Here is a 15,595-nt window from a genome sequence, read left to right on the forward strand (position 1 = left end):
AAGCACAGTGCCCAGCACGTAGTAGGCACTTAATAAATATCTGACTGATTGACTGACTGATGGGAGAGCCTAGAGACACAAAGAGACACAAATCAACTGGAAGCTACCACAATAATTCAGGAAGAACAGGAAGAGAGGAAATGGAGAAGTGAACACTCGATAATATTTGGCAATGCATTGGACTAAGTAACAAAATAGAGGGAGGTATCAAAGCTGTCTGAGCTTTGAAGCTGACTGGGAAGAGGTAGGACCAATAAAAAAATAAAGAAATCAGAAGATAGAGCGGTTTTATGGGAGAAGATACCCAAACACCACAATTACAGATAAAGCAGAAAGCATAATAACCATAGGTCACCTACTTCTTGCTAAATGACTAATAAAACTATTTTCTTTGTGTCTCATAAATACTAGAAAATAAGAACAAATATAACTTTATGAATCATTATATGTATGTACTGCCTATTTATATATTCATTTTTAATGATTATCTCTAAATTTCACATGTCCTACCAAACAAAACTTATCCTAAAAGCTTTCCTGGCATTGCTCCACTGCTGACTACAATTCTGTCATAAAATGCAGTTAAAGAATAGAAGGCTATAGACATCAGACCCCCTTTGATATCAGTAAAGTCCTGAAAGGCAGGCATTATATTCACTGTACTGTTGTTTTCATCTCCAGACCTCCACACCACTTAATACAGTACTTGAACCTTGGTATAAACCAATAAATGCTGACCAATGACCCTAAAGACAACTGGCAAAAAAAAAAAAAACTCACACTTCATGAAAAATAGATGAAAACTCTGTTCCTTGGGTTGGTTGGTTGGTTTTTTTAAATGGTCAATAACTTATCTAGGTCAACAAATGATTTTTCAACTCTTAGAAGTTTTGGATCATTTCAATTTTTAATGACCCCTCTCAGCTTCCTTTTCTGATTTATCATGCTCAGTCTAGAACCCTCTTCTCTTTTCCGTCCATACTCCCTCATCTGAAGACCTAAATCAGCTCCCATAGGTTCCATTACCATTTCTATGCAGGTGATATCCAAAACTACTGGACATTTCAAACTGAATGCCCACAGGCATTTCAAATTCAACATACCCAAAACAGAATTCATTTTTTCTCCCTAAACCCACCTCTCTTAAAAACTGCCCTATTATTGTTAAGGGAACGACCAGCCTTCTAGTCACCTAGTTTCAAGACCGAAGTACCATCTTCAACTCCTCATTTTCACTCATCCCATCTCTCCAGCCAGTTGCCAAAACTTATCACTTCTATCTCCACAAAGCTCCTATACATCCCTCCTTCTCTCCCTTCACACAGCCATCCCCACCCTCATCCCCATTCAAGGCCCCTATCACTTCTCACCTAATTTGTTATCCTTACTTCAAACCTTTCCCTAACCCAATCTCTCCTCCATAGAGACACCAAAATGATTTTCTAAAGGACAGCTATGACAATGTCACCCCACATCTCAATAAGTTCCAGTGATTCCCTATTAACTCCAGGATCAAATATCAGTTCCTCTGTTTGGCATTCATATTTTGTCACAACCTTCTGCCCTTCCAGTCTTCTTACACATTACTCCCCTGCATGCACTCTGATCCAGCCATACTGGCCTACTTCCTGTTCTGCACACCTGGTGTTGCATCTTTCATGTTAATTTCCCATCTCTGTGTCTTTACATAGTAAGGTGAGTTGTCCTCTATGCCTTGTATGAACTCCCTCCTCACCTCCACTTCTTAGAATTCCCAGGCAACTCAAATGTTACCCTAACCATGAAGCTTTTTCCTGATCCTCCCAGCTGGTAGAAACTTCCTTCCCAAGTTATCTTCTATTCACTTTGTATATATTATGTAAATACTTATATGTGGACATGTCTTCCCCATTAAAATGTACACTGAGGGCTGGGACTGTTTCAATGTTGTCTTTGCATCCCCATCATTTAGCACATAGTGGGGACTTAGTATTTAGTGAATGACTGACATGTTAAGTGACTTGCTCAGGGTCACACAGTATATCTGCATTAGAGATTAACTGGTGACCTGGGAAAAAAAGAGACAGAGAAAGACAGAGAGGAGGAGATAGAAAAAGACAAGGGAAGAAGAGAGAGATAGACAACAGATAGAGACAGAGAAACAGACAGAGGCAGAGAAGGAAGGAGAGACAAATAAGAAACAGAAAGAGACATGGAGAAGAAAGAGAGAAAGAGACGAGGCGGGGAGAGAGATAAGTGATAGTGACAGAGAGAGACAAGAGGGAGGAGAGACAAAGAACAGACAGACAGAGGAAGTAACAGGAGACTGACAAGAGACAAGAAAACACAAAGAGATAGACGGGGCGGGAGTGGGACGGAAGAGATAGAGAGAGAAACAGAGACAGGGAGAGAGACAGACGAGATAGAAGGAGACAGAGCCAGGAGGGGGAAAGAGAAAGGAGAAAGAAACAAAGAGAAACAAGAGAAGTGAAAGCCAGAGAAACAGAGACAGTGATAGAGAAGGAGGGAGAGACAGACAAGCAACAGAAAAAGTTAGGGAGGTAGAGAAAGAAGGGAAGACAGAGAGGACTGCAGGAAAGGGTGAGGGAGGAAATCAGATTGCACGGGAATAATAAGTGAGAGGGAGGCGAGAAAAGTGTGCAACAAGCGTAGACGGCTTTCTTCTAAAAGGCTGGCTGTAAAAGGGAGTCTTACAGACGGAGGACACAGGGAGGAAGCAGCAAGGGCACGCGCGCACGCGCACGCGCACACACACAAACACACTCACATACTCCCCCCTACCCACACACTCATGAGCCAGCGCACAGCCGAACACGCCACGGCCCCCAGCCTAAGCAGTCAGTGAAGGGCAGGGCAAGGCGGGGCACGGCCGGGGCCAGCCTCAGAGAGGCGGTTGGGGGCCCCGCGCAGCTCCTCAAACGGACGTGCTTGGGTTGCCCCGCTCCATCCCGCCCCTACGTAACCGGCTTCGAACCTCCCCGGCCCCCGACGGAGCCACCGCAGACGCCCTCCTCGCCCCTCCCCCCTTACTTACCTACCTGGCTGCGGCTCGCGGATCGTTACCGCCCCCAGCCGAACGGGACCTGGGGTTGGCGGGGGAAGGGAAAGGAGGAGGATGAGGGTAGAGACCCACCCCGATCTACTCCAGGGGCCCCGGCGCCCTCCGCCACTGGCGCGGGCACGTGACCCCCCCTCCCACGGGCATGGCCACGCCCTCTTCCGCGTAACCTCCCAACCCGACGCAGGGGCCTGAGGCGCAGGCGCAGTCCGCTGGTCATTCGGCCGAGCTGTAGCTGGGGCCTGGCTGCTCGGAGGTGCGTCGTTAGGGTTAGGGGTGATGGGGGTAGGATTGGTGGGCGGTGCAGCTACCGGACCCGGAGGTGAAAAGAGTAGACCCTAAAAAGGCCGAGGGATAGCTACCCCTTCCCTGCCGCGCTCCCTTCCTCGGGGGCAGCAGAGCGAAGGGACGGCCTGGTCCCCCCTCCCCCCCCCCGTAGGATCTTGGGTCCTCGGCGGGTTGGGTGCCCAGAGCAGGGCCCGGGAGTGTGAATAATAATAGTAATAAGAGCTAATTTTTATATAGCGCTTTAAGGTTTGCCAAGCGCTTTACATGTTAACGCTTTTCATTTGATGTCTGCTACGTAAAGCAGCTTTCTCGTGCTGCGATGAACCTTCTTCCTCCTCCCTTTTTATTGTGACTTACTTTCCCCTCTACCTATGTGTGGATTCTTAAGTGACTGATTGCATCTCGCCCTGGGTTATCTATTACCGGTCCCTAGCTCAGAACCTGAAGCACATCCATGTCCTCATCCCTAGATTTGTGTAGGTGCCCAAGTGCCAACAAATACTGGGCTGGATGTGACCCTGAACGGTTTGGGGGAAAAAAAAAAAGCTGGAGTACCTGACTATCCCAAATAGTTAAATGTTTTTTTTTCCTATTCAAAATGTCCCAGGCTTTACTAGAATGAGTATTTAGAATTTGTTGTGAGTATTCCAGATAATTTAATGTGTGCAATTTGGTAAACAGAGTTATACTTGATGGTAGGTTAAATTTTTAGGGAAAGTTAATGGTGACAACTTAAGCCATATTTTCTTTGTAAATATGCTTTATCTAAAGTCTTAAAATCAGAAAAGTTGAAAATGTCTTTTTGTGAATTTTAAGGATTAGTACCATCATTTTCATTATCCTTATGTTTCTTGTGTGTTCTCTAATATCAAGATCTTTTGGTGAAATGTTAAAATTCATTATTGAAATTGATTTTTTTTTTAATTTTAGTTCACATCATCCCATTTGTTGCCATCATTGACAACATTTGACTCTTCTAACTTGGAGAAAATGGTGAATGTCTTGAAAGGCGTGCTTATAGAATGGTTAGTAGTTTGAGTACTTTTCACTTCTTGTTTCTCTTGCTTTTAGCAGTATTCCTACCCAGCCCACTAGATCAGTTTCCTCATTTATAAAATTAGCTGGTCTGACTCAGTGATAGCTAAGGCCACTTCCTGCTCTTTGAGATTTTATGATTCTAAGTTCCCCTTCAGTGAAGCTTTCCCAGACTATTCCAGACCTTTTTGGTCTTCCATTTCCTTTGAACCACCATTGAACTTAGGTGTTCTACTCTCTGGTTTGGTACTTAGAATCATACATTTTTAGAGGAAGTAGGACTACCAATTGACACTTTATCTTCTCCCTTGCTAAACTGCTGACTCTTTGAGGAACTCTGCTTTATAGTTCTTTCCGCTTAACAGCAACTACGAAGTGGAAGGCACCATGGGGACACTGGTATACAGTAGGTCTCTGCCCTCAAAGAGTTCCCATTGTAGGTCAAAGCAAAATAGAAAAAGTAACCTCATGATTTACTAATGCCAGTTCATATAGAGAAATGAAAGATCTTTTAAAGTACAATTGTATGTCTTTTTTTTAACTTGGGCTAATTTTACCTCTTTTTAGAGCATTTTGCAAGTTTATGTTGATGCTTGGGTAATTGATCTGATTGTATATTCAGTAAGTCATAATTCACTTTATATGTAGGGGTGTTAAATCAAGGGAGTTCCCTAATCAACTTGATGCATTTACGGGATGGTAAGAGTCTTGGATTTGGATTGTATCCTTCTCTGAAGAGCATAGATACTTAACTATTATATTCTTTAGGTCTCTTTTTAAAAACTAGCGATTGTTTAAAGGGTTGAGGATGAAAACAGGCTTTGTCTTTTAAACAGCACTGGGGATTAATTTTTGGCTCTGGAATGTTTCTGGGGGTGTTGTCACCCTAGAACACCACCACTACAGCCATTCGGTCTTCTCTATAAATGGGAGTAGTAGTTGTTTCAGTTGTGGCTGATTTTTTGTGACCCCATTTGGGATTTTCTTGGGAAAGATACTGGAGTAATTTGCCATTTCCTTCTCCAGCTCATTTTATAGATGAGGAAACTGCATTAAGTGACTTGCTCAGGGTCACACAGCTAGTATCTGAGGCAGAATTTGAACTCAGAAAGATGAGTCTTCCTGACTTTAGGCCTAGCACTCTATCCACTGTGCCGCCCAGCTTCCCATAAATAGAAGTCGATATTTTAAATGCTAATGAATATTGCCTTCTGAAAGATAAGATAAAAGTTCCAAACAAAAGCTTGTCATAACCCTAAAATTCATCAAGTGAACTTAAACAGTGTTTTAAGTTTTAAAAAGTTCTCTTCTTAAAACAACCCTTTAGGGCAAGTATTTCAGCTATTACCCCATTTCACAAAGAAGGAAACTGACTTGCCCGGCCAGTAAGTATTAGAGATAGGATTCGAACCCACATCTTCTTGATTACAAATTTAGTGCTCTTTCAGTTGTACCATCCTTGAATGGAAGCTTTAAAAAAAAAAAAGATACAAGTTGTACAGACTTAACATATTGATGCAGATACCTTGATTATGCAAATACTTTACTCAACTTATTTCCCAGAAGCAAAGAACACTATTCAATTCAAAGTATTTGAGAAACTTTTTGAAGTGGGAAGTAGAAAATACTGAACAGTTAAAGGATCTCATTACTTTCTTAAAGGGTAAGAGATTAGCAACATATTGAGAAAATTATGAAAGGATCTTCCATGTGCCTACATACCACTTTATAGTTTTAGCTTCTTGGGTGTATTTGGGCTAGATTATCATATAGGAAAAAAGGCCTACACTTCCTGTATACACACAGCACCCACTACAATATTATTTCTATCATTCAACAAACACTTTAAACCCTACCACTATACTGAAACTGCTGTCCCCAAAGCCACCAATAAATTCTCAGTTGATAAATCCAATAGTTGTTTCTCAGTCCTCATCCTAGACTTTTCTATGGTATTTGACGCTGTTCATCACCGCCATCCTTCTTGATATTATTATCCCTTTTGACTCCTGTGATGCTATTTTGTCCTACTTTTTCTCCTACCTTTTTGGGTATTCCTTTTGTCTCTTTTCCTGGGTGTTCTTCCCACCTACCAAGTGTGAATTTCCCCTAATATTATGTCCTTTCTCCTCTTCTAACCATGTATTCTGTCACTATTGATACTTATTTCTGTGGCTTCAGTTACTATCTCAGATGACTTTTCAGTTGTTTCTAGTTCCAACCCTGCATTTCAGACTGCTTGCTGGATATATCCGCAGGTATACTGTGCTCAACTCAACAACATGCCCCAACTGAACTAATTTTCATCCCCCAAAACCTACTTCTTTTCCTTTCTTAAGTTCCCTTTTTCTGTTGATCTTCCCATCAGTCATTTAAGCTCTCAACCTCTGAATCACCTTTGTTTCCATTCTCTTATCCCCCATTATCCAGTCAGTTGCCAAGTCCTATTCTATTTGTAGAACATCTCACATCCATCAGACCCCTGTGACATCTCACCTGGAATAGTGTAGCTTCTCCTAACTGGTCTCCCTATCTTCAGTTTCTCCCCTCCAATGCATCCTTTATACTACTGGGAAAGCAATCTTCCTAATGCATAGATCAGATCTTGGCTCAAAAAATCTTCACTGGTTACATATTACCTATGGAGTGAAATAGAGATACCTTTACTTGACATTCCAGGTTCTTCAAAGCTAGATTTTAACCTAGCTTTCTAGTCTTTTTTGCCACACTATACCTCTTCACACATTTTATATTCTGCCCGTGTTGGAGTCCTTGTATCTTGAGCTTTGCTTGCTCCTTCCAACTTCCGTTGGGTACTCACTTGTAGAACCAAGAATGAACTTTAGCTCCACAGACCAAAATCCTCCTTTTCAAAGCAAAGATCAGGTGCCATCTCCAGGTTTCACTCCTTGGTTTCTGCTCCCCTACTACTAGACAATTCCCTTCACCACAAATTTCTCATATCCCTGTGACTATCATATGTATTATATCCCTTCTATATATCCTATATACTTCTAAATATTTCTGTTCTAACATAGTATAGTTTTGTGTATCTCTTCTCCATGCACACATTTCAGAACAGGGAGTGTTATATTTTTTTCCATCAGTGTGTCCCCCTATATTATCTAAGTGCCATACTAGGCACATAATAAATGTTGAGTTGAACTTACTTAGATGAAAAAATGTATAGATAAGGACCTATGTGCCCAATTAATCCCAATATATTTTGGTGAATCTTTTATTATTGAGGCTAAACTGAAATAATATCTGTGAAAGCACTTTTTAATAGTTAAAAAAAATACAATGTAATGTTACTAGAGCTATCAGCATGTTACACTAGTTTGCATTTCAATATTTTTTGTATTCTCATTTTGTCCTCAACTCTATGCCTAGTTTTTAAATCATAGATTTAGAACTACAGTTTACCAATCCCTTAAGATGCTGACAAACATAGTGCCTCATGCTGTGTTGCAAAGTTCACCTGAGGCTAAGTTCTAAGTGCCTTTTTAAAAAAAATTTTTTCGGAAAATATTACTTTGAGAACTGAGAAAACAAAATATAGTAGTGGAAGAGTACGTACCAAGGTTAACAATCCCAGAAGAATAAAACGAAGGCTTTTCAGCATCCTTTGGGAGATAGGAATTGATAGGAAGAGACAAATAGAGGAACCAACTAAGTTTTAAGGCCCTAAGCATAGACTTTTCTTCTTTGACTGTCCCTAGTTGAGAATCTCATTTGGATTCTTCCTATTTCTTACCATCATCCTGTTGCCCATAATGTGCCCTTTTTTTTTTCCCTTTATATCCCTTCTGTAAAGACAGAGGCAGGAAGAGTTTTTGACTCAGACTTTTCTCTAGTGCAAATAAATCGAATAATAGCAAATAAATTTGAAACATGTCCTTACTACTTATTTTTCTCCCTACAAAATCATCTAGCAACTACCTTGTTAAACCTTGACACCTCAGTATTATTTCTACTTTGGGTATTAGAAAAACAAGTCTCAAACAATATTCAAGTCCCATTTTGTTGAGTGTGCTTTGTAAATGATATAGCTTAATTCACCTAGTTTTGTTTTTTATGAATAGTATTTTGTGCTCCGTACCAGCCCCTTTTGTTCAGACTTGTTTTCAGCAATGGATTTTCTTTCATTCTATAGTCCTCATGCTAGAATTAAGCAATTTTGTTAACAGAAAGTGTAATCTTCTAAGCAGCACAATGTTTCAAATAAAAACTATAGGTGCTTATATTTTTTATAGTTCCCACCACTTGTAGCTTTGACAGTTTGGAGTTAATACAATTAAAAGTATCATTTGCTTTAAATGAAATGTTTAGTGAATAGTACTATCTAGTTAAATGGTAAAATAGTGATGGAGGACTTTCCTGAGCAAATTGTGTGAAGAGGGAATGAATTAAGTATTTGAGGGTTCTTGGAAACATTAGCTTTCTTAAATGTTGTATACTTAGGTACCAGTTTATATTAGTTGATATTTTAATGACTGTTCATTTCTTTAAAAATAAGTTTTCTTAAGTACCTTTTCTGGAGAAAACCTTTATTAACCTAGTTTGGATTACTGGATATACTTGAGAGTAGTAGTTCTATTTCTTTAATTAGCATATGAGTGAACTGGATTCAGTAATTTAGTCTGAATTTCCCTCAGATTTTATCCAGATTAGTGAGACTTTATTATATTTACCTTTTGTGACCATTACACCATCTTTTTTTAATCTTCCGTATAACTTTTAATATTCTATTTATATATTTCACTATTTCACAGTGAATTAAAAGAGTAGCAGTATGAATCTACCATTAAATGGCTTATTTAAGAGCAAAAAAAAAAAGCTACCTATTTAATACTTGTCATTATTCTATTGACTTTGCATAATTTGGGCTTTGCTCAGAAAATTGTCATTTTCTTGAAACCCTAACCAACAGTAAGGAAAGAGTCTGGTGCAATCATTTGGGGAAAGTTTCTGGAATTAAACTTCTACCACTTATAAGGGTTGATGACTCTCTTTTCCTTCATACCATCTATGGGAAAGTTTTTAATCTTCTTTGATGATTATAGTGTATAATATGCTAAGTTTCTAGATTTTCTTTAAGGATTATGAATGAAGATTAAAGTTATGAAGCTCTTTGGGTCCAGAATTGTTCCTTAATTGATTTTAAAAATATGCCATTTAAATTATTGACTAGCAATTTTTAAAATTGTTTTATTAACAAAAATGGAGATTATTATTTTGACCCCAGTAACTTCACAGCTTCTAATCTCTACTACTTGTTAGTAACCTGTGCATTTTTAAAATCTTGCCATGTTTACCTGTAAAATGTTATAGAGTTAAATCTTCATTACAAATGTGTAACATGTTGAGAGGAGAATAAAAGTAAACATGGCTTGCCCTAAAACTTCCATATGTTAGAGCTCTTATAATCTATTCTATATAAAATGGCCATGGTATCTTTTGGTAATGTGTTTATCTCTATAGTGACCCTGCTATGAAGCAATTTCTGCTGTACTTGGATGAATCAAATGCCCTAGGGAAGAAATTCATCATACAAGACATAGATGACACCCATGTCTTCGTACTGGCAGAGCTGGTTAACTTCCTCCAGGAGCGAGTGGGAGAGTTAATGGACCAGAATTCTTTTCCTATTACACAGAAATGAAAAGACTAGAAAATGGAACTTGACCTATCTCAGAAACTCTGAAATTGTAAACAACAAACAAAAGAATGAGATTTTTCCATTTAGCATTTTATGAGACTGATTACATAGATAATTAAGCATTTCTGTAGCAATGGTTATTGTACAAATGCATATCCTCAGACTAAATGTTCTTGAGTTGTTTGGTTTCTGTTCAATTCACAGACAACACGAATAAAAACTTTACCAGAGTTCCCTATGATTGAATTTTGTTTTTGTATTACATTAGAAATTTAAATGTATTCCTCTTTATACAGATTTTTAAAAATAAGGAAGGGAGGCTAACATAATATGCTTTTGAATTATTCATCTGACCTAAATGTTTATTTTGCCTACTTTTGTTATAAAACATTTCAGGAATTTACTGTGTTTTATGTAATTATAGTAGTGAGGTAGGAAACTTTAGGAACGTTGTCTTTTGATTTCTCTAACTATTTTAAAAATATATATATTTTTTTGCCTATGTGAGAGCTATCAACTGAAAAGGATTTGGTAGGAGACCTTGAAGAAGGGGGTCATGTAGAAGTTTACTTCTCCCTTGCTGCTTAATAAGTCCTATGGTAGCTAGGGGCAACCAGATAAGGAAGGTCTAAGGTGATTTGTGACACCTGCCAGGCAAGTGTCCTCCTGTCTATATGGTTGATCCAACCAATGGTGGGGAACCTTTGGCCTCGAGGCTGAAGGTTCCCCATCCCTGATCTAACCCATTATGGTTAAATGAATTTATGAAAATAGATTATTATAACTTGCCTTATCAGTTACCTATGCAATAGTCTTTATATGACTTACGAAAATTAAATTAGGTTAAAATAGAGGGTGGAAATACTAATAGAGTAAAAAATATATGGTATATGATTCTTTTTTAAAATAACTGCCTGAACTTAGGAGCTTTGAAGCTAAAGGTAACAAATGGATACCTTTCTGCAGGAACAAGAACATCATAGATAGGCAGCTAGGTGGGACGGGGGATAAAGTACCAACCCTGGAGTCAAGAGGACCTGAATTCAAATCTGGCCTCAGACACTTGACACTTACTAGCTGTGTGACCCTGGGCAAGTCACTTAACCTCATTGCCTAACAAAAACAAACAAAAAAAACCATCATGGAAGCAGAATTACTTGATTTGAGCTCTGTCCTTTGTATAAAGATCAGCTGTGTTGAGAACCTAAGTTCATGTAGCAGAAATAATGGCTTTGATAAAACTTGTACGAAACTACCTACATGCTCCAAACAAACCCAGCTCCATGCAGTATATCTCTCCTAAGCAGAAGCACAATAAGCTTTATGAAAGAGGAAATGCCAGTTTAATTTCTTTATGAACCCATTATATAGCCCTAAATATTATGAAGTTAGGAATGTCCCTGGTTCCCTAGGAATACATCACCAAACTTAGTAGTAGTAATTCACATGCCTAGATGAGAATACTTACACTGCTATGATGGTTTTTAAAATAAATAGAGGAAAATATCCTGAATGGTAATTGTAGTTTTTTTATATAGGGAAATACATATTGTAAGCAGATAAAATTTATATTATGAGCAAGGGATTTATGGTAAGGCAAACACCACCAAGAAGTATATTTTTCTCAGAAATGCATTTGTGGTTTATTTTAACTAACTGTATTGATAAATAGTTTAGGAATCATTGGTGGCCATGGACCAAGGAAATTGTATTAAATTCTTTTCACAGGGATAGAAATGAGGTTTGTTTTTATCTATTTGACTAAGTAAGCCATAATCTAAAATTAAGCCCTTACCAGGTTTCAGTCGAGGAAAAGAATGCTGGCTTTGTATTAGAACTTCAGGAATCCTGAATATGCATCGTATCTTATGTAACAATGTGTTCTGAGAAATCAGCTTTGGGTTGCCTGATGAATGATAATGGCAGCCAAGAAATTAGGAATGTCCGTTTGTGACATGACAATGATCATATTTTGAATGCTAGTGTCATCTTTAATGCATTAAAATGCTGATTACAACTTTTCTATGAGGTGGGTAAATATATACTACTTACCTCCTGCTTGACTCTGGGGTAGTCACTTCCTCTCAGTGAGTCAAGGCTTGGCCTTTGTTTCATCCCTTGTAAAATGAAGTGGTTGGATTTAGATAAGGGGTGGGGCACCTGTGGCCTTGATGCCACATGTGATGGCCTTTTGACTGAGTCCAAGTTTTACAGAACAAATCCTTTTATTAAGGGGATTTGTTCTGTGAAGTTTGGATTCAAAGGGGAATTCGAGGACCTAGAGGGCCACATGTGACTTTGAGACTGCAGGTTCTCCATCCCTGATTTTATATCATTTCTAAAGGTCCTTTCCAACTCTAAGACCTTTGATCTGGGAAACTGGTATATTGATAACGGATTTGTAGTCAGAATCTGGGTTCAAATTCCAGCTCTGATATTTACTGCCCAGTTGCCTCAGTTGTAAAATGAGAGAATTGAACTATATAGATGATCTCTGAGAATACCTGACCTGCTCCAAATCTGTTACAAGTTAGATATCTCCTCTATATCCTTGAGTGAAATGCAAACCAAACATCTAACCAATAAAATCATAATACTGAGGTTGTTCTCAGTACTTTAAAAGCAAGACTTGATGCCGCATTAGTTTTAAACTTGTAAATTGATGTAATCTAAATTCCTTAATCTTTCCAGTTCTAAATTTAAAATACTAGTCTTGAATGTGATGAGTATTTGAAATTTCTAATCTCTTCAGAAACTTACTAATATTTACATAACATTTTTTACTATTACAAATACTTAAACACCACTTGATGTTTTATTTTATGACCACAGTGACCTTGTCAGGTGGGTTAATGAGTATACGTATAATTTAGAATAAAGTATTCCATGACTTATAGCCATGTATTATCAGAAAAATACTGGTATTAAAAAATGAGTCTTTGTTAAGAACTATACTTTTTCCCTATTCCCCAATCAACCTATTCTCCTTTTCAATTTTTGTCTTAATTCACTGTCTATTTACTGTGTTTATCATATATCATGTATGTATATATATACACACACATATAGATATCTATAGATACATATACATATCTATGTGTATATATATATAGATTGATGGATAAAATCTAAATGTTGTCTATCCAGATACTTACCTAGGCAATAATCATTCTTCACTTAGTTAAGCCAAATTTTCTTGAATGATTATCAGTCTCAGGAGGCTAAGTGTATCCAGACTTCATGCACTCAGCACAATCTTCAGATGGTTACCTAGAATATCTCCATCCACAGGAAATCCTTCTTCAACTTGGACTTGTTGGAAATAACCTCTGGTGCCCAAATAGACACAGTAAGTTAGACAGACTCAGGATGAGTGAAGCAGCTGAAACTTTTAATACGCTTCCTGCAGGAAGCAGGTATGGGACTCGAGATGAGCACCCAAACCCTACAGAAGCCAGAGCAAACTTTTTATCCCTATTCCAGGACACAGGTTCCTCCTAGCTGACTTTCATTGGTAGAAGTCAACACAGGTCACTGACTTCCCAAAACGCCCACCACATGTTTCCCTTGGTATGTTTCTCCCCACTTCACATGTTGTATGTTTAGAAAATGGTGTCTTTCATACAAATAAAGTCAGATCTAAATAATTGGAAAAACATCAGTTGCTCATGGGTAGGCCAAGCTAATATCATAAAAATGACAATTCTACCTAAGCTAATTATTCAGTGCCAAACTACCAAAAAATTATTTTATAGAGTTAGAAAAAATAATAACCGGATTCGTTTGGAAGAACAAAAGGTCCAGAATATCAAGGGAACTAATAAAAAGAAATGCAGGGGAAGGTGGCCTAGCAATTCCAGATCTTAAATTGTATTATAAAGTAGCAATCATCAAAACTGCTTGGTACTGGCTAAGAAATAGAGCGGTGGATCAGTGGAATAGGTTAAATATGCAAGACACAGTAGTCAATGACTATAGTAATCTATTATTTGATAAACCCAACGACCCCAGTTTCTGGGATATGAACCCACTCTTTGAAAAAAACTGCTGGGAAAACTGGAAAAGAGTATGGCAGAAACTAGGCATAGACCAAAATCTCACACCATATATCAAAATAAAGTCAAAATGGGTTCATGATTTAGATATAAAGGCTGATACTATAAGCAAACTGGGAGAGCAGGGAATAGTTTACCTGTCAGATCTATGGAGAACAACAGAATTCATGACCAAACAGGAGACAGAGAACATTATGAAAAGCAAAATGGATAATTTTGATTACATTAAGTTGAAAAGTTTTTGCACAAACAAAGCCAATGCAACCAAGATGAGAAGAAAGGTAGAAAATTGGGAAAGAATTTTTACAACCAGTCTCTCTGATAAGGGCCTCATTTCTAAAATATATAGAGAATTAAGTCAAATTTATAAGAATACAAGCCATTCCCCAATTGATAAATGGTCAAAGGATATGAACAGGTAGTTCTCAGATGAAGAAATTAAAGCCATCTATAGTCATGAAAAAATGCTCTAAATCACTATTGATTAGAGAAATGCAAATCAAAACAACTCTGAGTTATCACATCACACCTATCAGATTGGCCAACATGACAAAACAGGAAAATGATAAATGTTGGAGAAGATGTGGGAAAGTTGGAACACTAATGCATTGCTGGTGGAGTTTTGAAATGATCCAACTATTTTGGAGAGCAATTTGGAACTATGCCCACAGGGCTATAAAAATGTGCATACCCTTTGACCCAGCAATAGCACTTCTAGGGCTGTATCCCAAAGAGATCATACAAATGGGAAAAGTACCCACATGTACAAAAATATTTATAACAGCTCTTTTTGTGGTGACAAAGAATTGGAAATTGATAGGATGCCCATCAACTGGGGAATGGCTGAGCAAGTTGTGGTATATTAATGTGATGGAATACTATTGTGCTATAAGAAATGATGAAGAGTATGACTTCAGAAAAACGTGGAAAGACTTATATGGTCTCATGCTGAGTGAAGTGAGCAGAACCAAGATAACGTTGTACACAATAACAGCCACATTGTTCGATGACTAATATTGATAAACTTAACCCTTCCCAGCAATACAAGGATCTAAGACATCTCCAGAGGCCTCGTGATGGAAAATGCTATCCACATCCAAAGAACTATGGAAATTGAATTGCTATTTTTTTTTCTCTTCTGTTGAGTTTTGTTTCCTCTTTCTGATGGTTCCTCCTATTGGTTTTAATTTTTACTTATAACATCATTAATGTGAAAATATGTTTAATAGGAATGTAAATGTATAGCCTATATCAGATTGTGTGCCGTCTTGGGGAGGGTGATGGGGAGAAAGGGGGAGAAAAATTTTAAACTCAAAAGCATATGGAAATGATTTTTGATAAATCAAAATAAATTAATAGAAAAAAAGAAAGAAAAAAAGAAACAGAGAGAATCATTCTCAACAATACAGGGATCTAAGACATCTCCAAAGGCTTCATGATGGAAAATGCTATCCACAAAGAAGAAAGAAATATGGAGTTTGAATGCAGATCAAAGCA

General features: G+C 38.0%; 2 protein-coding genes across 8 annotated transcripts in view; one reads left to right on the forward strand and one right to left on the reverse strand.

The window, feature by feature from the left end:
• Positions 1-3,161, reverse strand: part of LOC114031526 (protein SERAC1-like) — an 85,483-nt gene extending 82,322 nt beyond the window's left edge. For 5 of the 7 annotated variants that reach the window (XR_003567750.1, XR_003567749.1, XR_003567747.1 and 2 more), the window contains exon 1: positions 3,035-3,160. The gene's annotated coding sequence lies outside the window, so the exon portion shown is untranslated. Of the gene's footprint in view, positions 1-3,034 lie in introns of all 7 variants that reach the window. The other 2 variants (XM_027846656.1, XM_027846655.1) reach the window with 2 other exon arrangements.
• Positions 3,162-3,221: 60 nt separating this feature from the next.
• LOC114031527 (general transcription factor IIH subunit 5) lies at positions 3,222-10,284 on the forward strand. The gene is made up of 3 exons (XM_027846657.1): positions 3,222-3,314; positions 4,277-4,371; positions 9,866-10,284. The coding sequence occupies exons 2-3, from the start codon at positions 4,337-4,339 to the stop codon at positions 10,044-10,046; spliced, it is 216 nt and encodes a 71-aa protein (XP_027702458.1). The 5' UTR covers positions 3,222-3,314; positions 4,277-4,336; the 3' UTR covers positions 10,047-10,284.
• Positions 10,285-15,595: the final 5,311 nt, after the last annotated feature.

This window comes from Vombatus ursinus, unplaced genomic scaffold, assembly GCF_900497805.2.
Source record: "Vombatus ursinus unplaced genomic scaffold, bare-nosed wombat genome assembly UNPS02015175.1, whole genome shotgun sequence".
NCBI classification, from domain to species: domain Eukaryota; kingdom Metazoa; phylum Chordata; class Mammalia; order Diprotodontia; family Vombatidae; genus Vombatus; species Vombatus ursinus.